This window comes from Taudactylus pleione, unplaced genomic scaffold (genome assembly GCF_031769625.1).
Source record: "Taudactylus pleione unplaced genomic scaffold, aTauple2 ptg000156l, whole genome shotgun sequence".
NCBI lineage: Eukaryota > Metazoa > Chordata > Amphibia > Anura > Myobatrachidae > Taudactylus > Taudactylus pleione.
This window is the reverse complement of record NW_028284558.1, coordinates 19,906,151-19,933,292: the sequence shown is the minus strand read 5'-3', so window position 1 is coordinate 19,933,292 and position 27,142 is coordinate 19,906,151. Positions and strand designations below refer to the sequence as shown.

At 38.1% G+C, this 27,142-nt stretch overlaps 1 protein-coding gene across 1 annotated transcript in view; it reads left to right on the top strand.

Annotated features, from left to right (window-relative positions):
• The window catches only part of LRP1B (LDL receptor related protein 1B), a 1,691,377-nt gene that overhangs the window by 826,467 nt on the left and 837,768 nt on the right, over positions 1 to 27,142 (top strand). Inside the window, exons 8-12 of the mRNA XM_088474914.1 lie at positions 18,396 to 18,618; positions 19,863 to 20,034; positions 20,307 to 20,450; positions 21,257 to 21,493; positions 26,658 to 26,838. Coding sequence (XP_088331040.1) covers positions 18,396 to 18,618; positions 19,863 to 20,034; positions 20,307 to 20,450; positions 21,257 to 21,493; positions 26,658 to 26,838 — 957 coding nt within the window. The remainder of the gene's footprint in view (positions 1 to 18,395; positions 18,619 to 19,862; positions 20,035 to 20,306; positions 20,451 to 21,256; positions 21,494 to 26,657; positions 26,839 to 27,142) is intronic.

Genomic DNA, 27,142 nt, shown 5'->3' with positions numbered 1-27,142 from the left:
GTGTCCATGGATACAGAACCTGGCCTCAGCAGAAAATGGGGCGACATGCAACGCCCCCCAAATGCTTCTGTCTGTCAATCAGGCAGAGGTGTTCTGAACGGGTCCTGCGCATGCACAGACCACTCACTATACATTGGAGATGGGCGCTAACTATCTGGTTATCATACATCTCTGAATCAGTCCCACAGTGCAGAACAACTGTCACACCCCTCCCATTGAATAATAATGGATTTAAGGGGTTTAAATAACATAATTAGGCCAACAACAACATGTTAGTTTTCCGGTGAACTTCTCTGAAAAGTTCAATAATGGGTTAAATTATAATGGGTCAAAGGATGTGGGACAGGTGTTGTATTGATGGGAGAGGGGTTTTTGAACTTGCAATTAAGAGGTTAAAGTGTTTATGTCAACTGTTTGCAAACTTGTATAAAATGCTGAAACAGTACTATACTGACATTTTAAGTCTTTTGACACCTTTTAAAAATCTCCAGGGGGTATATTTAGTAAAGGTCAATTTTGATCAATTTAAAATGATCAAAATTGATCAACACCGATGTTGTGTTAATGGGGTAGATCACACATTTGCTAATACTTGAAAAAGCAAATAGAAAATTGTCTGTTAAGCACAATGGAATATGCTGTGCTATATGTATATATATATATATATGTATATATATATATATATATATATATATATATATAGAGCAGAGAAAATATTGGCGGCACTCCACGTCTGAAGGTAATGAGGTTAAGTTTAATCCAACGTTTCGGGTGTCAGCCCTTCATCTGGGATATAAAGACATACATACACAAAATACAAAATACAAACATGATTAAAAATTACCCGCACCAGGCGATCCGGGATATTGGCGCGCATCACACGCAGCTACATCCGGCACACATCTGGAAAACTGGAGCATGGCCGGAATGACGTCACGGATCTGCGCAACCCACGTGACCGGATCAGCTGAGCCACCAGTGTAGTCATAGCAACCAAGATAGTTGCCAGACATATAGAAATGTATCAAATAAGGGGTTATTGTGAAGATTACAAAAAATAACAATCAAAAAGTGAAAAACCGCAGCCAAAACTATAAATAAAAAACATATACCAGCTTAATTTTATAAATTAGAAGGACATTTAGATGCATTAGATACAAAACGTACCCAGTACAACTCTTGTTAAATGCTTAAACAATATCATGCAGATTCAGGACCATATAAGCAATGAAGAATGAAGTGCAGTAATGAGGAAATAAAAACGAACAGTTATAACAGGGAGAAAATACAAGAGGGTAGGCAATCACAGAGCACGGTATTGGAGATCTTCGAGGATGCAAATCCATAAGCCAATCCTAAGGGAAATATAACACAAACATATTTCTATAAAAAACACTGTAAGCCTAAAGATTCATTCAATCCCTTAGGTGCCATGGTATCTAATTTAAAGATCCTGCGACACTCAGCCTGTAACAATTTTTGAGCTCTGTTGCCACCTCTAATATCCAAAGGGATATGTTCTATAATTTTAAACCTTAAATCTGCCACTCCATGTTTCAAGGCTATCCAGTGTCTGGCGACATGTTGTTCACTGCTGCCGGTATTGAGCCCTATACGGACTGCCGATCCCATCCGTATAGGGCTCAATACCGGCAGCAGTGAACAACCTGTATCCGCGTGTGATGCGCGCCGATGTTCCCGGATCACCTGGTGCAGGTCGTTTTTAATTATGTTTGTATGTATATAAGTGTATTTTGTGTATGTATGTTCTTATATCCCAGACGAATGGCTGACACCCGAAATGTTGGATCAAACTCATTACCTTCAGACGTGGAGTGCCACCATTATTTTCTCTGCTATACGGGACCTGGTGGTCCATGGAAGGCACCCACGCCCTTCACTCTGTTTATCTGAGTGAGTGCCGGGATTGCAATTTTCCATATATATATATATATATATATATATACTGATAATACATAAATAAAATAATTACTGTAATGTGTTATTTAGCAACAGAAACATGATATTGATGTTGATCGATTCTGATCAATTTTTATCATTTTTATATCTATCAAAATTGATTAAAATCGACCCTTAGTAAATATACCACCTGTATTTTCTTATGGTCACTAACAACCTGCTATCTCAATTGCCACTTTTTGGGGTTCAGAATGATTTCCCCTCTATTTTATGCCCTTCTCCTAAGTTCTGCGGTTTGTCATTTCAAATGGGATCTCACATTTCTCGGGTGCATGCGTTCATGTGGTATATGAGTGTTTGATGATGTGAGTTCACTTTCACAAACTTACACCTACTGTAATTGGATTGACCCCATAAGAAGATTGCAAGGGAATTTGCACAGTTAAGGAATTCAATTCTCTTTGAAAAACACAAAAATTCCAGCTGTGCCTGACAGTATTACTTTAGTATCCAGCATGTAGATAAATTATACCAGTATATTTTAAGATCTACTTATATTTTCTTTTAGACAACATAAATATGATGCTTGCTATCACTAACCAACTGTCATAACTTTTCTCAAAAAATCTCAGTATTTAAAGTTTTTCTTTATTGAAGTTCCCCTTTTTCCATTAAGTGATAAATTGCGCATCTTGTTTGGCAACCTGGATGTAAATACCAATATCAGGACTTACTTTTTATTATGTGAAAATTTTAAACATATAAATTTATTAAACACATAAATAAATGAACTGCAGTTCAACGCTAAAAACATATGCAATCATTACACATTGAATATAAAGATAGTATGCAGTGTCACTAGGTAACTGAAATGCAACTCCAAAAACACTGACACGTGAATTGGTGATGGTAACAATGGAATCGCCACTGACAGTCCCGCAAATAGTAATACAATATTGGTATATGAGTGTAGAGGTTGAATGCAGTCCAATATGCACCTCGACGCGTTTCTCCCCTCTTACAGGGGTTTTTTCAAAAGGCAATTGACGTGTTAGTGTTTTTGGAGTTGCATTGGCAGATCCTACTGAGCCCGTCTATACAAGTAATCACTCTTGCCACCTAATAGCTTTCCATTGCTACGGGGGATCCTTACGGCAGTCGAACTGCGCATCAATCAATTTTGCGCCCTGATCGGGAGCCGTTGGAGCGCAGGTTCATCACCTTACTTATTCTCCTTGTCTGTTTGGGAGCTGCTGGAGCGGCGTACTGCCTTACCGGAAGCCACTGGAATGGCGTGACCACAGGGTTACTACCACACTACCTCCCTTGTGTCCATCTGGGAGCCGCAGGAGTGTCGCACCCCTAGGGAGACGCTGGAGCACTGACTCCACCGGGACAGGTGAGACACAGGAACACGGACTTAGTCTGGAGACTCTCCGCTATTATACCTACTGTACTACTATTGTGAACTCAAACGGCTTTTACATCGGGGAATTGCCGCACCTCTTCACATCGGGCTCCTTCACGGTGACTACACATTTAAAGACTGGTATCATCTAAGCAGTCTCTGCTAATATATTATATTATATTGTGATTACCATCTTCGCCATATAGAGATGTTGAATCATCTACATTTGTTTCCAACACAAGTTAGAGATACACTGGAGACAGTATGTGTCTAGTTTAATGATTATGCCATTTCAGTTACCTAGTGACACTGCATTCTGTCTTTAAATTCAATGTGTAATGATTGCATATGTTTTTAGAGTTGAACTGCAGTTCATTTATTTATGTGTTTAATAAATTTATATGTTTCAAATTTTCACAGCCTGAGGTTTGTGTATAGGGAATAGCGCAGACACCTTTTTGTATTTCTGTGTTTTTGTGAGGGTGATTTGCAGGTATCCCTCTGGTGTCAGCAGCAAGTCTCTATATTAGACAGCATCTGAATGAGCAGCGCACCATTTCTTCTTTTTTTAAAACTTTTTATGATGTATAACTTTAAGGCAATTTAACGTTAAGAGCCGGATTCTAAGTTGCACGCAATGATGATTGTGGCTACAAGTTATCGCTATTTTTTTTATCAAAGTGCATGTGTGGCTGCCTACACATGCAAGCTATAGCATCTATGAGTGATTCTGACTGGATGCATCTGAGTCACTACTCACTGACTGCTGCATTAGCATTACTAGTGGCGAAGGAATGGTCACATGTAAGTGTTCATGAGTGTGTAGTCAGAGGTGCAACATATTCTGAGTGGAACCAATGCACACTTGACTCCATTCTCAGTCAGATCTTCTGCACCTAGCATGGGACATGTTTGGGTGACTGAAAAGAAAAAAAATGTAGACTGTACTAGGGAAGTATTTTAGAATAACAAATAGTGACTTGTCAAGTGCGCACGGTGCTATGCAAGAAAAACAATAATTACGGTACTTCCCAAATAATTTCCTGTCGGGGTCCTGTGTGTAGTTGTCAAATCTGTTACCATCCACCCATGGTGAATGAGTCACACAAAGATAGTATTCTTTCAGCTTTGGGACATCCAGAAAAAGATTATGTATTGCCATAAAATCAGATGCACCTCTTTTAATGGATTTATTTTTCCTGTATGTTCCTCTCTTTGGCTCTTCCCAGTTACCAGGGCAGCATTTATATTCTCCTTTATCATCATCAACAGTAGCAGCTCCCTGTTGTCTGGCGGGGGCGGAGCTTAGTCTCTGCACGTGGAAGTGGACAGTGAGAGAGGGAAGGGGAAAGTTCACTGGTGCACTGCACGGGGCTGCTGTTGCCTGCACTCAGCAGTCACCACCAGGCACCAGCCGAAGGAGGCACAGTAAGAGGTGCATCTGATTTTTTGGCAATACATAATCCTTTTCTGGATGTCCCAAAGCTGAAAGAATACTATCTCTGTGTGACTCATTCACCATGGGTGGATGGTAACAGATTTGACAACTACACACATGACCCCAACAGGAAATTATTTGGGAAGTACCGTAATTATTGTTTTTCTATAATCTGCGTATCTATAATGGGTGCAGTGTGTGCGGGGCACATGGGCCCCCGCACCGCACACACTGCACCCATATTTTTTTTAAACTTACCTGTCGAAGGTCCCGTGTCGGGTGTCACTGCTGCTCAGAAAACCGGAAAAATGGCCGCCGCGGAGTCTACTAATGCTCCGTTGGCTGGCCAGCCACATCAGTCGTCTGCCAGCCACCAGGGAGAGAGGAGGGGGCCCCGCACGAGGAGTGCACATGGGCCACCTTCTCTCTTAAAACACCCCTGACAGTGGGGACTGGTATATGACTCCCTATTGGCTACTTTTCTATGCATAGACACCCCTATAAACTTGAAAAAAAAAAATATATATATATATATATATATATATAACTTATATCATAAAAACTACACAGACAACAGGAGTTGGCATTTAAATTAAGATTACATTTATTTGATAATTAGAAATCAAATATAATAAAAGTAAAATGATTAAGTCATTGGTGCTGAATAGAGAATGGGTGACAAAGCAACAATAGCAATCATATAAACCAAACGTTGCTGTTCAACTCTTCACACTAAATTAACATACCTGGATGGGCTTGTGTTAATTCCTAGTAGGGATATTTGATTGGCCATCACAACACATGAGGAGAGCGCATCCGCTATTAGCTAATGGAAATTAATTAATCATGCAAACGTTCTATCGCCACAGCCAGGCAACTAAAGCCACAGCACCGCCACCATAAAACCAGAAATCTACACTTACACCAATATCATAACCACCCAAAAAAAACAATTCAATAAAGAAATTCAAACATTCGGCTGTCAAATTAACTCCAACAGGCCTGAGGAGAGGAACATCCCTGAACCTAATCAGTTGGTGCCCAATCACAAAACCATAATGGGAACACAGGCATTGGCCTGGAAAATAATATTTCAAACCAAGCAATGCAAAACCAACCTAGCAATCAATCTAACTGAAGGCAACAAAAACAATTAATGGCCTGATGAACACAGAGGTTCATCAGACCAGATAACTGTGCCTGAATCACATGATGACATGATCATTTTAAGTTTTGTTTTTTATGGAAATAAATTATTGTTACTTTTTATCAACGATTTTATGCCAGATAGGCTGTTTTCTTCTTTTTTTATGTTAATTTAAATACAGATTGAGTCTCCCATATCCAAATATTCCGCAATATGGAATATTTTTAGCATGACTGAGATACTGAAACCTTTCCTTTCTGATGGTTCAATGTACACAAACTTTGTTTAAGGCTCACAATTATTAAAAATGTGGTATAAAATAACCTTCAGGCTCTGTGTATAAGGTGTATATGAAACATAAATGAATTTCATGTATGTACACAAACTTTTTTTGATGCACAACATTATTAAAAATATTATATAAACTTAACTTCAGGCTGTGTGTATGAGGTGTATATAAAACATAAATGCATTCTGTGTTTAGATTTGGGTCCCATTCCCAAGATATTTCATTTTAATATGCAAATATTCCAAAATACGGAATATTCCGATATCCAAAATACCCCTAGTCCCAAGCATTTTGGGTATGGGAGACTCAACCTGTATATGAAAATTGGGAAACATATAGAAAGGAGGAAAAAGAAACTGCTACATGCAACATAGCAAGAGTGAATATAGTAAGAGTCCATATACTTAAGGGTGTGTCCCTCTTTTTACTCATTGTTTTTTATCTATTGCCTTTTGTTGGTGGGAACTTTCCAGTGTTTTTATCTCATGTATGGTTGCTGTTCCTATTATCACCACATCTCTTCGGACTACGGGGGGTATTCAATTTGGAGCGAAAAGTCTGTGCTGGACTCTTCGCTCCACATTGGAGGTTTGACGGGATAAAGTATCGGGCGCGTGCTTGCTTTATCCCCGTATTCAATTAGGAATCAGCGAGAACGGGAGCCGGCAGAAAAGTAAGTATCGCGAAAAATCGGGAATTTTCAGGAATTGTTCCTGGGACCCCCCTAAAGATGTCTAGACATGGGGGATCACTATGGGTGCCCCCATTTTTGCCTGCTGAAGAAAGTCGGGTTTTGTAATAGCCGCGGCAGGTGCATAAATGCGGCTTAAGAAGGGGTGAAGAATAGCACTTAGATTTTTATTTTTTTTTAAACTATTTCCATCAAATTTGGGGTACATGAAAATGGGTGCAAGCATATTTTTGAGTCCCTAAAGTTATTTTTAAAAAATCTTTAAAAATGTACCTGCTGCTACTGCCCGCAATGAAGAAAACACCTGCCGCATACATGGGGACCCCTGTGGAATCTATTTTGCTACTTTAGGATCTTGCCCCCCATATTTTTTTTTTTTACCCCAAAATTCAAGTTAATTTTTTGGGGTGTGCCGATTTTTTTTTCAACTTTTTTTGACACACATTAATTTTAGGGGCCATTCCCAGGGGTGCAGGCTATTTTTTTTAAGCCTGCAACCCTAAACCCCAAGTCTGCACTTTTTTTCGCCATGGTGAAAAGTTATTCCCGTTTTTTAACAAAGACTTTTCGCTCCGGCGAAAAGTCTTTACAATTGAATACGGGGATAATTAAAATAGGTGAAATAGGCAACATTTTTGCAGCCAAATTGAACACTGCCCTAAGAGTAAATACACCAGGTGTGTATAAATATTACAGACAATATTGCACTATATTTTGTTGTTGTTTTTTATCTTTTTCCTTTGTGGATTACCATGTATAGAGAAAAAAGAATAGCAAGATTTCATCTTTAAGAATAATCCTAGCATATTGGAGAACAATTGAGTGCACTTTTATGAATGTTTGTCTCTTTTTATTATTGACTTATACTATGTGTTTTTAGGTGAAACACTTTTACATTGAGGGGAGAGACCTTGTTAGTGCTTTATTCAGGATTTTGTCACAAACTGTACCTTAAAATATAAAATAAGAAAAAACAGGCAATAGCTGAAAGAGTAAGGGAGGAAAAGGAGCAAAACAAGTAGATATCAAAAGAAAAGGAAAACCACAAATAATAAGAGCAGTTAAAGTATAAGACCACAAGCAATAACATTTATCTATCTAGGGAAATTTCCAGAAGAAGAGGAAGAGCTATCAACCAACAAATCCCTATAAAGAAGTACAAACAAACACCTACAAAGTAATTGCTTGAATAATAAGTTAATCACACCAAAAATGTATACTTAAAAACAGCCGAATCAATCATAAAGGGGAAGGCCCTGGGTGAAAACAGTGAGGGTCGTAATTATGCTCCGTTCCTGCTTCAATTCTGTGCAGCTTCCGGTGGTGTGGTGCAGCTGGAATAAGAACAGTCAGTGGAATATGGAACCATTAAAGATGATTTACAGTAGGGCTCTATTTATGAAGTCACGATAAGCCAAATCTCTAGCGTTTTCCACTGAAATTTCCACTGAGATTTGTCTTATCCCTGCTTCTCTAAATTTAAGAATAGTTTAACTTATATTGCACCCCTATAGCCATTCCCATTACCTCTATGGGAACTGCGCCCACAGTCAAATAGTTTGTCTCCTCTAGCTAAAGTAATCTGGAAATGGTGTTTGCTATTCCCAGCAATGGTGACCAGTAAGGTCCTAAGGGGTCTATTTACTAAGCAGTGTTAGGAGACAGAGTGAAAAGTGATAAGAAAGTGATAAGGTGCCAGCCAATCAGCTCCTAACTGTCATCTCACAGACTGTTTGAAAAATGACTGTTGGGAGCTGATCGGCTGTTACCTTATCACTTTCCAATCACTTTTCACTCTGTCTCCTAACACTGCTTAGTAAATAGACCCATAAATGCTTTGCTTGATCCCATCCAGGTCAAACTACTGGAACAAAGTTGTGCATTTCTACAGTCAGACCTCCCCTATCTGTATGCTTGATATCACAGACATTGAAAAAAAAAGCCAATTTGTATATGAGAAACAGTTCCCACATGTGTTTAAAGAGCTAATAAACCTAAAACACCAAACCATTCAATACGAAAAGGCATCTTGGATGCTAAACTTTGTGTTACCAACACATTTTTTACAGAAGTGCTGAAACAAGAGAGAACAGACATACAGTAGGGCAGAGTATACCAGTAGTAATATATGAACTACAGAAGATTCTGGGGCAAATTCAGAGTTGCAGAGTCAGCAATAATTATACCTGAAGTGCATGCATGGAACTAAAGTGAACATTTGCCCCTATTCCAAATTGTATGAATTTAATTGGCCACGATCCATACATTTGGTCAAATAGCCATCAACACTATTAGTGTGCACTTGCACCAGCCCAATCCTTAGTGCAAAAGATACACAATTACACTTGCACACAGCTCTGCACAGGCTATTCTATCAACACTACCTCAGTGAACATTGCCTATGCGGTTTCACTCTGTTACATCCCAATTATAGGGGTCTAAGTACTAAGCAGTGATAAGAGACAGAGTGAAAAGTGATAAGTAAGTGATAATGTGCCAGCCAATCAGCTCCCAACTGTCATCTCACAGACTGTTTGAAAAATGACTGTTGGGAGCTGATTGGCTGGCACCTTATCACTTTCCTATCAGTTTCACTCTGTCTCCTAACACTGCTTAGTAAATAGACCCATAAATGCTTTGCTTGATCCCATTCAGGTCAAACTACTGGAACATGAAACCAATCCTCCACAGAAGAGCAGTGTTGTTAAATACCTGTGAAACTGCTATACATAACACAGCCACTGACCCATAAGTGGTAAATAGAGCTCTTCTCAGGGTAGGATGTACCAGGATTAATGAAGCGTTAAAGCTACTGTAACCACAGTGATACATGCCAGCCGCAGATAACCCCCATTATGCCAACTCCTACACGTTCAAGTTTGAAAGTTTAGTTGGCTACATGTTCAAGGTCAATTACATTATCACTGTAACAGTGTGTAACTAAGCATAAAACCTATTCTGTACTAACTGCTGTATATACATGTTTTTTTTAAGTCATTGTGAGGCTGCAATGTATGAGAATTATATGGAAATACTATAACCAGAAATATTTTCCTTAATGGGCTTTAAAAAACAATCAAAAATATGGTGCAAACATTACAAACTGTCCTAACTTTATCAGGCGTGGGATTGTTAATATTCCATGTTCTTAATTCAAGATTAATCACTGTACATCAACACGCCACTTATCTATGCCGATTCACAGTTTGGGGATTTCTCTGTACTGCATATTGAATTAACATAACACTTAAAGTTTTCTCAGCGAGCCCAGGACACCTGCAATCTATAAACTATTTGACATACAGCAGACATATTGTTATCCGCTCAGCCTTACAAATGAGTTCTGGATTACCTTAGTGCTCAGAGGATTCACTTCAGTGCAGTGCTGAGGGGAAATGGTTAATATAAATCAGCTACTATTGGGTTTAATGTGATTTGAAAATTCTACTGGGTAACGTAGGTGTAATTTATCAGCGATGCATTTTTTTCTTTTACAAAACAACCTGCTTTGCAGACCGGCCTACGCGTTTGATTGTGTGACTGCATATACAGACAACAGCAATGCAAATATCAGCCCATCTTTTATAGAAATAATGCTTTTATTTGAGCTCCATTGAGTAATTTATGAAGCTGTTCCACTATCCCCGTGTCTTCTACCAAATTCCAATCTTAGCGTTAATATCAAGGTGAATGAGAATCATTCATGGTCAATTTATATAAAGAAAGATATGTGCATAAATTAGCATTGAGCGCTAGATGGGATTGTCATGAGTATGTTAATTTTAAACTGTACTGAGAGAATTGCAGTCTGCAGCGACTTGTGTGCAGCTAATTGACGAGTTTTATAACAGAACCTGAACTGGCTCTTTTATCCAACGCTCATTTAACATTTTTATCTGAAAACCACTTTTTTTGTAGAGTAGTTGATAGAATGTAACTTATGTGTAGAAGATTCTTCCTATCTTTGAATACTAAGTGCTAAAACTTTATTTTAATGAGCCAGAATGCAATATATTACTTTAAAGAACAAGCTTAAAACAACAACTAAAAAAAATATGTTTTTGAGGTTTAAAAGGAACAAACATTCAGTACAGATGCTTATGGTTTCCTAAAAGACTAAATTTCTCAAGCTGATTATACAGCTTAACTTGAAGTGCATTGCATTATATTTAGACAGAGTGCCAACTTAGGCAAGGGAAAATGTGATAACAGTTGAGGAAAGCAGTTTGCAGGATTACTTTTCAAAGCTTTAATCATTTTATTTCAGATGTGAAAGAAATATACTCTGCAATTATGAAAAGAAGAGAATGAGAATATCTGCTCAGTTAAATAATATGCATCAAGGTTGTTTTGTTACTGTCTGGAAAGAGAGAGAGAAAAAAAACAACCATTTGTAGAAACTGATCCATCATTATATTTTCAGTCATTTACAATTGCAGCCATCATTATTCAGCGATAATTGCTGTTTACTTTAATATTTGACTTCATCAGAGCAGAATATATGTCATTGCAGAATGAAATGTAGCAGAATATATATTTAGCTGACATCTGAGGTGACCACACATATCACGGTGACCTGGTTAGTTTAAAATGAGAAAGCTTAACATAACTTATTTCATGAAGAAAGCAAAAACTAACTTTTCTGCTACATCAGATACAGTACTGAACTTTACTAAAGTATTTCACAGAATTTATAGTTGTATGGCCGCCAAGTGGAATATAAGGCCTTGGTAAATTGTGAGGTGTATGGCCAAGTCCATTGCATCATGTGACAGCATTGCCTGGTTCATGCAGTGCCCACCCACCACCATCCTGCAATGGCTGAGACACACCTCACAGGGGTCACATGCCGCACAGGCAGGCCCGCCCCCTCTTGCCATACATAGTTGTATTAAATGGATTTGCTCCAATACTTTAATTTAGGGATGAAAATCTCTATGCTAAGTGGCTGAACAATGCAGTTTATCACGTATTCACCCCACTGTAACTGAGTAACTAATCTCTACCAGAACAGATCATGGCCCCTTATCAAGTATCAAAATCTAACATGGAAACCACTGTCTCTGTGTTAGGGAACCCATATGGTGTTCAGGAGTTCAAAAGGACACCATTTATCTTATTGCATGTTAACAGAGACACTTCTGGCAGTCAGTCTAGCTGTGGTGAGGAGCACACAAGAAAACTGACTTATTTGTTAAACTACCTATGGTTGGAGTATAAGTTAATTTTTATACATGATATGAAAGAAGTAGAGATTTGTGCTGACCCCCGTGTTTTGGTTTTGGATCCGAATTAATCTTCATGCTTTGGTTTTGCAAAACCACTCTTACGTGTTTTGGTTTTGGATCTGTATATATTTTTTAAAAATAATAAAAAAGCTAAAATTACGTCATTTTGACCTGTTAGTATGCAATCCATTGGTTTCTAAAACAAAGTTCCAAACCGCAGGAAGATCCGAACCAGGATTCGGTTTGACTTGGTACCCCAAAGTTATTCCAAACTCGGACTCGGTTCGACACGGGCCCCTAACTTCAGCTGTTGTCGGTTCTCTGAGAACCGGACCCGCAGATCTCTAGAAAGGAGTCATTACTAATTGAACCATCAAAGAGTAAAATGTATTTTCTCAGAGTTTGCGAACTGACCATTCACATGAATTATTACTTTTTAATGGGGGGCATCCACTAGACGATTTTATTCCTGTCCAACCTCTTAACGATTTTCCCTTGAAGTTTCCCTTGAAATATGATCTTCCACTCTGAACAATTTGCAAAAGATTTGCAAAAGATATGCAAAAGATTTGCAAAAGATCTAACAATAAACTATGTTGTTTTAATCTGTGATTGAGAGCTTTCAGCTATAGTGGGCAGATAGTGGTTCATCGTTTGATCGTTCAGTGTGAACGATGTGTAAACGATGTGTAAACGATTTGTAAGCAATCAAGTGAAATTGACCTGCATGTTCAGTCGATGGAGGAGACGATCAAACGACCAGCGGGAGCGCGCATCGTACATCGTTAGAAACAATTACTGCACGATTTGCAAACGATGTTCAAACGATGTTCAAACGATTATCGAACGATTTTATCATTATCGTTCAATCGTTCAACTTTATCGTCTAGTGGATACCCCCCTTTAGTGAAAAGATACCATAAACTGAAAAAAAAAATTCCTACTGTGATTGTTGCTTTTTCGGTATACATGTGCTATATTTTCTATGTGCTTATTGATTGGAAAAGTATGGTACTTATTACAAACAAAAAGAAAATATTTTTAAACTCTGCGATTTACTTTCACTGATCTTTTAAATTGTTTTAGGTTGCATTATAGCATTTACAGCAATGTGTAAAGTTTTGATTACGTGGAAGCTATTTACAGATTATATAATCTGCTAAAAACAACATGTTCTTTGAGATATGGGTGAGCTAGGGTTTTACTGGTTTAAGTAATGCTAATGCACCGCTCCACAAAACCTCTTAAGTATTAAAGGTCGAAAACAATCAATCTTCTGTGTTTCATGCGAGCGGTATGCAGTTCATTTAACAGCACTCTAATGTTATGTACGGTATGTCACATATGGGCAACAAAATGCAACAAAGTGCAGCATCTTTGGGCGTATTGAATGCATTCTATGCAAGTAGACAATATATATGCATATCAGCTAATTTGTCATTCATGTTAATGGTTGTTGAGAGCATGTGTAGGCTACTAGGTGTATACATGCTGCCTTTCAACCCCTTTTCATTGCACAAAACAAGATCAAGAAATGTCATAATTTGCTATTAATATATAGCAAATATATAGCAAAGGTTGTGTGTCACTGAGCTGAATACTATACATGGAAGAACTGTTTATATGTCACTAATATGTGCAGCATGCTTTCTTCCTACTCTGCAATCGGTTGCTAGGTTAGGTGAGACATGCTTCTCTAGCTGAGAAGACAGAGATTGATTGACAGCTTTGCTAACCTGTCCTGCTGAAATGTATTCTGTGAATTAGTAAATACTGTACATACACAAAGGGCCTGATTCAGTGCTGAACACAATACCAATGTGTGCAGCTAAGGGATTAGTTGCTACTGTGCATGCACAATAAGTCCTCATAACCCTAAATGGCGCATGCATTCCCCTGAGTATATGCGGAGTCCTCTGTTGTATATGGATGGGAAGCAGTCGGGAAGCCATCGGTCGCAATGCCAACCTCTGGATTCCCGACTGCTTAATCTCGGCAAGGTACAAATGACAGGTGTCGAAATCTCAACGCCTGTCATTAGACCTATGTCGGGAGCCCGACACCCTGCTTACCGATCAAAGGTAAGCCGGGTGTGGACAGCCGCGGGGGGGGGAGGGTTAGGTTAGGGGCTCCCGGGGGGGACTTAGGGTTAGGCACCCCCCCTCCCAGGTGGTTAGGGTTAGGCAAGGGGAATGGGGGATAGAAAGAGGCACCCCCGGGGGGAGGTTAGGGTTAGGCACCCCCCCGGGAGATTTAGGGTTAGGCTGCGGGGAAGGGAGGATTAGGATTAGGCACTTAGAGGGGTATTAGGGTTAGACAATTTGGGGGGAGGTTAGGGTTAGGCACCCCTAAAGGAAGGTTAGGGTTAGGGAGTAGAATTAGGTTAGTTTATACTTACCTTAAGGACGATTGGGATTTCCTCCACTGTCGGGCAGTCGGCGGTAAATCATACTGATTCTGTATGGAGGCGCTGGCTTTAGAACCAGTGAGGCAAAATCATGGGTGTTCCTGGCCAGTGTCTGGGAGGTGGCCTGAAGTGAATGCAAAAAAAGGGCGTTATAGGAGTGTCATGGGCATGTCTGAATGCAGCTGTATTCCCGAATGCAGAGCAGCAGCCCCAGAGGCCGTATTTAGCCAGAGTTCAGGAGGTGACACTGCGCCAGCATTAGGCAAGTGCAAGTGTCGATGGTGAACATGAGGGTGGAGTGTTTGGAACCACTGGTGGAGTTACGCAATACCTTGGCATTGAAAGTAGGTGTCTCAGGACTTGTACTATCCGGTGCACAGTAGTACAAAAGGCGAAGGATGAAATGAGCATGTGCGGATTACCACAAAAAATATCGCAACCGCAGCTCCAACTGCGTCCACCTCTGAATCAGGCCCAATACCAGGATAAGTACAATTACAGACTGCAGTTTCAGCCTTATGATCTGCTTCAGATCCTATTAGAATTAGGGTTCAATTACATGAATTAATTTATATTTTTTATTGCTTTCTACCCTCTTTGTTTTTCATATTTCTGTTTTCTTTATGTTTAAATATTGGGCAGTACAATGGCACAGTGTATAGCATTGCTGTCTGACAGCGCTGGGGTCATAGGCTCAATGCTAATCAGGGCTCTGTCTGCTTGGAGCTTGTATGTTCTCTCTGAGTTTATATCTGTTTCCTACAGTACCTCATTCTAAAAAATAGGTTAAATGTTTTCTGATTAAATTAATCCTAGGGTTACCACCTTTTCATTTTCAGATTCCCAGACAGGGGGCATGACCAGGGAGCATGTCCAGGGTTCCATGGGCATGACCAAAACTATACTTTATATGCCTCAGAGCCACATCATGCCCCTTTAAATGAATCAGAGCACCCTCATGCTCTTTTATATGCCTCAAAGCCCCCTCATGCCATGATATGCCCTTCCAGGATTAATAACACTCCAGACTCTGGACATATTTTCTGATTACTCTACTCAACAGCCATTTGCTACTGATATGATTATATGATTTATATATCAATTTCCATGTAACTGTGTACATAGAATCCAAATTTACCATTAGAAATATGATATCACAAGGTTTTTGAGATTTAAAAAAAAAAAAAGTTGAAAATGCAAGTATTTAATCACAGTAAGTACCTGGCAAGATTCCCTTCTGCCTGTGCTATGGAGTACACATCCTGCCCAGACTCCTCATCCTCTATGTCATCTTAATCCCCAGTCTCATCTTCCTCGTTCTCACTGATGTTAGGTCTGCAAGGTGGATTCACAAAGTACCTCTGTTTTCTGTGTTTAAGGGACAGCAGAAACACTAAAAATCATTATATCAATAAATAAGTCGCCAGAGAGAGAAACCTATGTTGTTTATAGAAAAAAGTTAAGTACACTGCTTTGGTTGAGCCATACATGCCTACCCACCTGGAATTCGCAGGAGGCTCCAAATTTTTCGGGTAACCCCCGGCACCCCCGGAAGGGTAGGCATTTCTCCCGCATTTCTGCCCACTTCCTAGTAAAGTGGGAAGAATGGGGAGCATTTCCGCGGCGATTGCTGGTCTCCGTGTAGAGGGCAGGGCTTAATGGCGTGATTCTTCATGAATCGCATCATTTGGCCCCGTCCCCTATTAAAATACGAGACAACCACAACAATATATGTGTATTCCAATGAGCACACAATTCTGTGAATTAGCAGCTCCACCATTTTGCGAGTGACAGCAATCTCCCTCTGTGAGAGTGCTAAATCTGAAGTTAACCACATGGTGTCTTGGCTTACCATATCTGTATTACACAAGGAACACGTCCATTTAGGCGTCAACCTTAATGATTGTAATTTCATTGCTTTTTGAGGTTTGAGTGGCAGAAATTCAATAGGTTTTGTGAAATTTCAGATCATATCTAAGAAACCTAAATGGGACATGTGAAACCATAAGGTTTTTTGTCTATGGAATTAATAATATACTGTAGTTGGTATTGCAAAATATACTGATGCTATATTGTGTTATATAATAATATATATTGTTAAATATTTCCAGTTTCACATCAGACATTACACATAGAGCTTTTGATGTATCCCTCTATTAAATAATCCCTCCCAAATTCTGTGTCCTGGGACTCTGAGGAGGCAGCATCACCACCTCCCACAACTTGGGGTGATGCAGTGTCATGTGAAAACCAAATTCATCTTCACTTTCGACTGAAGGGATGTAAATGGGCTGTAACAGGGTGTTCCCACACAGGCTAAGTTCACTGAGGGCCTGTCAATGAAAATGCAGGCTATGCAGAGTTGTAATCCCGTCATTTTTCAGATGCATCTTTTGCTCCTGGAATAGTGCTGGTGTAAGTGCTCACTGATAATGACAGCTATGAAACCAAGCATTCGGATAGGGGCAGTTCAGCCTCAGAGATGTAAACAATTCTACACAATTGTAATATAAAATGGTGGTTGCTCAAATCAACTTAATGGCCTTTCACATGTACTTGAAAAGAGAGGGGTTAATCTAGGCAAGATAAAGATAAAATGTTCCCACAACACTTTGCAAAGAACCAGCAATGAGATTTGAATACATGTTAATAGAAACACAGAGTTCTCAGTATGCATATATTTGCAAATATATATTTAAGCCACCAGGCCGCATCAAGGCTTTTCTGTTCAGGTGGTCCCTAATGCTACGTGATAATAACACCCAATTTGGGTAATGTAATTGCATACTGTTAGGCTACATGATTATGTTGGTCATATAATTGCATACTATTAGGCTACATGATAATAGCACATACATTAATATATCTACTATAAATTGAGAGCCAATTCACCTGGAGGAACCTTAAAATGTTTCAAATGGTTCTACAGGAACACAGCAAACCCCTAAATGTAGGTCCTATCCATGCCTCTCAGAACAGTATTATAAAATGGTGGCTACTCAAGTAAAAAAAATAAAAAATCTCGCACCTGCAGGAACAACCCAGCAGTGCAAAATTTTTGGAAGATTCACTTCCAATTGGATATGCCCCTTAAGGTTTTGCAGTAGTGTGAGTTGTAGGATATCCATCTATATGGCTTAACAGATCCAATTAGGACACTGCCATAGAGATATGGGTCAGACTTCAAACGTATTATTATTGGAGGGACAAGTGCAGAGGGAGTAAGAATGCATTATGCGTAGCCTCACTGCCCAGCTGGGGGCAGGGGCATGATGCAATTTGCATCAAATCCTCAAAATGTATGAGTCCCCGTATAGTTCAGGTGACCATGCAAGTATTCTGCCAGGTACTAGTATAATGGGGCATTTTTATGTAAGCAAAACTCATAGGGGCTTTGCTAAAGCATAAGTACTCCTCTTTTTAGAAAGATCTTTCGCACCAAGGATAGGGCAAGTGTGCACTGATAATGGCGATGGGTATCAAAGCAAGCTTATAGTTACAGGCAGATCAACCACAGAGATGGGTACAACTTTACACATGGGCAAATAAATGCATTTATTTCCATACACGCAATGTGGGAGCAATTACTTGGATTTATCAATCACATTGTTTTTTTTTTGGTTTCTATTCCTGCAGCAGTATTGTTTAAAGACAACATTTAACTGTCTCAGCTTCCCTGTGGCACTGATGTTAAATTTGAAACTGTTACCCTTATACAGCCATACTGTGGGCTTAACAGAAAATCCACTTTAAGTGCAATTGATATGAACAAAATAAATTAACAAATGCTTTTTACTTATGTTACTTAATTTAGATGCATTGTTTAATTTCTTCATATAACAAGTGTTTATGAATCTGTATCAACAGGAAGTTGTTCTTTACGGATTACGGGAATGTGGCTAAGGTTGAGCGAAGTGATTTGGATGGAGGTAACAGAACAAGGATAGTTCTTTCAAAGATTGAGCAGCCAACGGCTCTCACACTGGACCTTGTCAATCGGCTGGTTTATTGGGCAGATGTTTATTTGGACTGCATCGAAGTGGCTGATTATGAGGGAAGAAACAGGCATATAATATTGCACAGGAAGGAGGTAAGCTGGTGCTGCATATACCTAGCACCCACAAGATTAACAATTGCAAAACAGAAAAACATGTAAAGAAAAGAAAAGAAATATATGATGCAATCCTATTATAATAAAAAAATATCATATAAGAGGGGAGTTCTTGGTAATAATAGAACATTATTTTTTCTTCTTGCAGAAGGAGATAGTTTTCACTTTCATTCATATATTCATATTGTCTATATGTATTTCTCCTTTTTCTCTTAACACATTATAATGAATAAATAAGAAGACCCACATATAATTGTTGAAGGGTCAATGATAAGAAATTGGAATTATATTTATATACATCAGTCTAGTGATGTGCTAATTTTGCCTTTTAAGATGACTATAATTAAATATGCATTAGTGTTTCAGAGAATAGTAAAATTACAATTATTAAAAAAACTATGTTAAACTGATCCTAATGTAGAGTACTTGAAAATCTGCAAACGAAATATGTTGGCTTTTCTTGTACAGCAAATCCAACTCATAATTCTAATAAGTTCACACAAGTGTACTTAAAAACATGGGGCTGAGGGTTTCACTTATATAAAGAGAATATAATCATTTTGAAATCTCTGTGTGACTGCCTTAACCTGAGGGATGGCCATGAAATTAAAAACCTATTACACTCTCTTCCAAAAGCTAAACCGAGGAGCCTGCCAGTCGTGTGCTTCACACAATGAGGAGAAGTAATTAGCATCTGTTTCATGTGGGCACAAGTGTTACATTTTTTCCTTCTTAAATATTTTTGAGAATACTGTTGTATAAATACCAGGTAGGACTTGTGGCATTAAAAGAGCTTCTAATTTCCTCTTGAAAAATTAGATAAATGTCTGTTTGTTTTGTGAATCTGGTACCCAAGAAACTTGTTCATTAGCAATCATCCAGATAAGAAATATTTTAATAGATCTTAGTTTTAATCTGAATAATTGACTGAAGTCAATTTGAAAAATCATCTTTATTATTTTATTAAGGATTGTGTTAAAGTCTAGATATGTGAAACAAGTTTAGGCATTGTAGATTTTTTGTAATCTTAAGAAAAATAAATAAATTAAAAAATACTGGAAGTGTTTTTTAGGGGATCGTTCACTGAGTAAAACCCTGAAAAATGTAATTAAAACTATAATTTTGAAACATCAACTTTATATTATATATATATATATAATAAATGACTAATTTTTGTAGCCATATTTACATTTTACTTAATGTATTTTTTTAAATATTTTTAGGTTAGTCAAGTGTATAGTTTATCTTTATTTGAAAATTATTTGTATGCAACCAACTTGGACAACTCCAACATTGTAAAGATAAACAGATTCAATAACACAGATGTCCAGTCATTATTGATCCTGGAAAATGCCCGTGGTGTAAAGATTTACCACAAACGTACTCAGCCTACAGGTAGGTGTCATAATCCTTACTCAAAGAAATTCAAAAAGTTTAGAATTCAATAATGTTGCACAAGACAGTTTTACAGCAACAAAATAGTCAGTGAATCCTATTAAAGAGCTTAAATGTACTGATTTAAATGACTATGTTTAATTCATGACAAACAATTACAGCAGTCATTGGTAAGATAAGATGAATTTTGTTGACAGTGACTTTCGCATGCTAAAGTAAATGTTTATTTTAAAAAGCAATTTGTGTATGATGTTTGCCATGATTTGTTGCAGTCAAGAGCCATGCATGTGAAATAAATCCAGATGGCAGGCCTGGGGGGTGTTCCCACATCTGTCTGCTTGGATCCAGCTACAAAATAAGGACCTGTCGCTGCAAGACTGGATTCAGCTTGGCAAGTGATGGAAGGTCCTGCAAAAGTATGTTAAACAAGTGAATCTTTTCTAAGTCAATGTATTATGGTAAATGAAAAACAAACATTCAGATAGATGGCTTGTATCTTCAATGGTAACAATTTTAAATGTAAAACGCAGTTGAACATCAACTTGTTTATAAAGTTTGCATTGCAGTTTGTGCACTATACGTGGGAAGATTCCATAGTCACAAATTAACTATATTTTTCACATTTGTCCCCCCCCACCCCAAAAAATAACTAAATCATATCTCCCCTTTATACAATAATTTACGCCAGCAGATTTCTGTGAAAGTGGTGACAAGATGTTTCATATAATATAAAGGAACTCTGTAAATGATCTGATGCAGAACTAACTGCTTTGTAAACACAAAACTGCACCATATCATTTTTCTGGCACTGAACATTTGTGTTTGTTTTCTACATTACATCCAGACACTTAATGAATGCTGTATTTAATCAAAAATGACATCAAAATCAAAATCTAATGAGTTGTTAAATTAAATGCCGGCAACAGAGTATTATCAATTTTACACTTGACACAAAGTTATCATACAGTATATGATCTGTCAAGTTTCTTCGTGAGTGGACATTTTAAAGGGGTAAAAATTATTATATATTTTATATGTTACAATCTAATTGATTTTTTGGGGCTTTAATTTATTTAACCACATCTAGTGAAAGTAATATAAACTTTCTGGTTGCTTGGAATGTACAGTGTTCATTAATGGATTTTGTCATTTAGTTAAGTAAATGCAATGCTTCACACTTTGTTTTGGTAAGTTAAACTAACTTGTAGCGTGTTCTTTACAGAACCGAAGAATGAATTGTTCCTCTTTTATGGAAAAGGACGTCCAGGAATAATTAGGGGAATGGATCTGAATACCAAAGTTTCTGATGAGTATATGCGTCCTATAGAAAACTTAGTCAACCCACGCGCTCTGGATTATCATGCGGAATCCAATTACATTTACTTTGCAGACACCACCAGCTTCCTCATAGGACGGCAAAAGATTGACGGAACAGGGAGAGAAACTATCCTCAAAGATGGTAGGTAATCTGGTCAAGATTTGCCAAGTACTATCCTCTGACTCCACAGTGTGGAACCAGTACTACAAAGTGTTTAAGTTAATAATAATTAAATAAGAAACATACAACTTCCCCATTGGTTGAAATCAGTGACATACTGTATGGGTGCAGGGTATCCCTAGAGTGTTCTTCTAGTTAATTCACTGTAACGATTTCTTAATTGTGGAGGAAGCCCACGGAAAATGCACCTGGGCTCTCTGCTGTGTTATAATATCACAAGTCTACAGTCCTGACTCAGAGGTGCACGCAATTCAAATGCAGTGACGATGTTCAAATTCATGGGTGTGTTATGGGAGTGTTGAGATTGTGTTGCACATTCAAGGAGAAGACTGAAACTAGCATTTGCAAAAAGACTCACCAGTGAACATTGCCTGGAAGCTGAGTAGATGATGAGCAGCAGCCTGTGCACCTATGAGAGTTAATATCACATGAATCACAAGTGCCTTGTCACAGGAACTACACATTTCTAGTGTTTAATGGGCGGGACATTTTTCCTAGAGATTATCTTTTAAATGCAATATGCAACATTAATAAAACTGACTTATTTAATGTGGATAAACTTAGTAACTATATTCATTTGTATGTTTATGTATGTACCAGTATGATTTCCAGTTTCAGCTTTCATTTTAAGTATAAATATTTGGCATTAATTGCAAGTATTATGCTAATAATAGAGATGAATGAAATTCTGAAGACAGTTCTGCAAAATATCTGCCTCATTCCACATTTGTAGATCTGCACATGGCTAAGCATGGCTAACACAGCATGCGTGCCTCATGATTTCATGGCTAACAAAGCATGTCAGACCCCATCATTTCATGGCTAACAAAGCATGCGTACCCCATGATTTCATAGCTAACAAAGCATGCGTACCGAATGATTTCATGGCTAACAAAGCATGCATACCCCATGATTTCATGGCTAACAAAGCATGCGTGCCTCATGATTTCATGGCTAACAAAGCATGTCGGACCCCATGATTTCATGGCTAACAAAGCATGCATACCCCATGATTTCATGGCTAACAAAGCATGCATACCCCATGATTTCATGGCTAACAAAGCATGTCGGACCCCATGATTTCATGGCTAACAAAGCATGCGTACCCCATGATTTCATGGCTAACGAAGCATGCATACCCCATGATTTCATGGCTAACAAAGCATGCGTACTCCATGATTTCATGGCTAAGAAAGTATTCATACCCCATGATTTCATGGCTAACAAAGCATGCGTACCCCATGATTTCATGGCTAACAAAGCATGTGAACCCCATGATTTCATGGCTAACAAAGCATGCATACCCCATGATTTCATGCCTAACAAAGCATGCGTAACCCATGATTTCATGGCTAACAAAGCATGTGAACCCCATGATTTCATGGCTAACAAAGAATGCATACCCCATGATTTCATGGCTAACAAAGCATGTGAACCCCATGATTTCATGGCTAACAAAGCATGCATACCCCATGATTTCATGGCTAACAAAGCATGCATACCCCATGATTTCATGGCTAACAAAGCATGCATACCCCATGATTTCATGGCTAACAAAGCATGCATACCCCATGATTTCATGGCTAACAAAGCATGCGTACCCCATGATTTGTTACCACATTTAGATTACGCAAAAATTGCAAGATGCTTAATACAATTTATTGATCCACTATAGGTGCTTTCAAGGGAGGGGCTAATCTAGACAAGAAAAAGCACATAATTCCTCCAGTACACTATAATGAACCAGTAAATTAGATTTACAGCCAATATGAAAGTAGTAATTCAGATATCTCAGTTTACATATATTTGCATATGGCTAAGCCACCAGCCACTTCAAGGCATCTCTGATATGGTGGTCCTAACTAGAGATGTGTGTGGACCCCTGTGTTTTGGTTTAGTATTGCCAAAACCACCCTCAAAGGTTTTGGTTTTGAAACTGGATTTCTATAAAAAATGATAAAAACTGCTAAAATCATGTAGTTTTGGCCTGTTTGTGTTCCTACAGTATTATTATTTAACTCAATAACATTAATTTCTAGTCATTTCCAGTCAATTTTTACCACATCACAGCTCACAATATTGTTTTCACCCATACTGGTCAAAGGCTGCAGTGAGCTGACTGTCTAAACTAAGTGTCAGAGCAGTGGAACAAACACATGGCAGTTTAAAAAGAATAATGAATATTTAGGAAACATAGTGGCACTGCAGTGGCAGATAGGATGGCAGTTTAATATAAACTATAAAATGCTATAGAATGTTTTCATTAATCAAGAACTAGATCAGAGGCCCAAGGCCAGCACAGGTAAATAGAGGTGGAGTGCTAATTAGTAGAAGCCAGATAAATTACTGATCAATTGATTAAAAAACATAATAAATAAAAAAAATTGATAAATGGAACAAACCATTAAAAAACAAGAATTCAAATGACATTGGTTGATTGATTGTTTCATTACAGAATACAGTTATAAATAAAAAATATATATAAATGTAACAAACCATTAAAAACCAAGCATCCAAAATCCCAATGAGATTTATTGATTGATTGAACTATAAAAAAATATATCGGAGAAATGGAAAAGAACAAGCATCCAAAATGTCAATGAAATTCCTCAGGGTTCAATACAGAATAACAAGCAAGTAAAATTGAAGAATTAAATCATATGATTATATGATTTGATGATACTAGTTTGAATCTGCTTATAGACTGCAGGTTAAGGGGCTAATCTGTCTGGATGAGAAGCTTGTGATGGATGACATTGCAAGATACAAAACAACAGGAATGCCCCAGTAAACACTGCCTGTCAAACACACATAATCATCAGTGTTAATATCATCATTGTCACCCAATATTAGCTCATCCCCACTGGAATCCCCTGTTAAAGTAGTCTCTGTACTTAGTTGTAATTTGGGACAAAGGTCTTCCTCATTGATTTGTAGTTAATTTTTTGAACATCAGTTACCTCCACATTTTTAGGAAATAGTCTACTACAGAGATAGCTCTCAAAGTTCCCGGTTTTGCTAAATACTCTTTCCGAGTACACACTGTAGGATGGGCAGCTTAAATAAAGCAAAGCTAGTTTGTACAAGTATTCAAAGGGACTGTGTGATTTGCTAATTTGTGCATTATTATTAAAATAATCCTCCACCATTCTATTGATGCTTACTGTATCAGATTGAGTCAAGGTAGGGGTGTCAATAATTTTGGTCAATTTTTTTAAGCCTGACCAGTTGTCATAATAGTATTTTACTCTGGTATGCCGAGTTGACTCACCCTCTTCACCAGTGGCTCTCTTGGGAAATGTCAGTTTTTTCCTAGCAACAGAATATGCAGGAGAAACTGAAGCAGAACATGTCATCATGTCATGTGCCACTTGAGCTGACAACTTGCTCACAAGAAACTCTTTGCATCTCTTAAGATCTGTGTTTTTTGGAAAGAAAGACATTACATATGACTTAAATCTAGGATCAAGCAAGGTTGCCAAAATGTAGTAATCCAATTGCAAGATGTTGCAAAACCTTTGGTCCTGGAGAAGGGAATAAAGAACTTGATCTACAAGTCCAACATACTTAGCAGAATTACTTAATTTTACCTCTTCCTTCAGTTTCTCTAGCTGCATTTCCAGTAGTTGAACTAACGGAATCACCTGAATTAGGCTGGCAGTTTCTGAACTCACTTGTTTACTATTTCAAATGGTTTTAGTATCTTGCTTACTCCACTGTGCTGGGGTAAGGTGCATTCCCCCTCTTCTCCCTATGTCATTGCTTGTTGTGTAGGTTTGGATGGCGTGTTGCTGTTCCTCCATTCGCTAAAGCTTATAAGGGGTAGAATTCCACCTAGTTACTAAGTCTTGCATCAGTTGGTAGAAGGGCAAATTTAACTGTTTTTGCACCTGCTGCAATCTTTTACATGTGATTGCCGAATTCCGAAAATGCACAGAAATTTAATAGCCCACAGGCATTGTGTCCTGCACACATCAGTCATTTATTGCAAAATTCTTAATCACCAAGTTTATGTGTGGGCAAAACATGGTACATGTTAAAATTCAGCCAGTAGTAATGCTCATATAATGTGACTTGCAATGTCGTAAATCACAAATCTTGAGGAGAGTCTTAGGGGGTAAGTCATATTTTTTCTAACAGGGTGACACTGGTATTCCTCTTAATGAAGCCAGTGATACACAGAGTAGCCTGCCTGAGAATGATCTTTTGTTGTGTGTTAGATACTGTACTGCTGCTGCTGAAGGTGATACACTACATATCTGTAGTTAAGTGTATACTCGTCACAATGGCATTTTCTAGGCCAAGAATAAGGTTTTACTTTTTAACTTCCCAGTACAAGCGAGGAATTGCTGTTTGTGTATTTTCTTATGCTACATGATAATAACTGGTGGCTTAACCATCTGTTCACAAATATATGTAAACTGAGATATCTGCATTACTACTATTATATAGGATGTAAATCTAATTTACTGTACTGGTACCTTATAGTGTGCTGGGGGAATTCTGTGTTATTTCTTGTCTAGATTAGCCCCTCCCTTGCAAGCACCTTTACTGGACTAATAAATTGATTTGAGCAATTAGCCATTATTGTGTATCACTGTGTATGGGATTAGTGGTTGGGGGGCATGCTGGTCCTTGTAGTGCCATTTGGAGGATTTTGGGTTGCCTCCAAGTAAGTTAGCTCTCAATTTAGAAATATAGAAATGTGTGTGCTATTATCATGTAGCATAAGGAAATATACAAACATATGACCCAAATAGGTGCTTTTATCATTTAGTGTTAGGACCACCATATCAAAGACGCCTTGGTGTGGCTGGTGGCTTAGCCATATGTTTGCAAATATAGGTAAACCGAGATCTCTGTATTACTACTATCATATAGAATGTAAATCTCATTTACTGATCCATTTTAGTGTTCCTGGGAGAATTCTGTTTTTTTGTTCTCACATTAGATTGTAAACTCTTCTTGCAAGCAGAGCTTTCTATCCTGTACAACAGTAATTCACACATAACTGTTCTGGGAGCATAATCTATTCAAGATTGTAAAAACATGATCTACATATTTTTAATTAGAGCATATTTTTCATTTGTCATTATTTTAAACCAGATATTATTCATTTAAACAGATCTTGACAATGTGGAAGGAATAGCTGTTGATTGGATTGGGAATAATCTATACTGGACGAATGACGGACACAGAAAAACAATTAATGTGGCCCGGTTGGAAAAAGCATCACAGAGCAGGAAAACTTTGTTAGAGGGAGAGATGTCGCATCCGCGAGGAATTGTTGTGGATCCTGTTAATGGGTACGAGCCTATAAACACACTAATCTGCCTGTTTTCATTCCAAGAGTACATACATAGTTCATTTGCATATATGACTGATATTGAATGAATGATTGATTAGAACACAGTGTATGGAAAAAGATATTCAGAAAATATTGCTAATAATTTTTCAGTTTCGTATACCCCTAAACCTTGGTATTATAATTTATGTCAAATGTGAAAGTTGTAGCAATTACATTACCTGTCATTTATATCCTCAAACTAATTTAAAAACTTGCTTCTTGGACAGTGAACGTTCCTGGTATTTTACATTGAAAGTGACAGG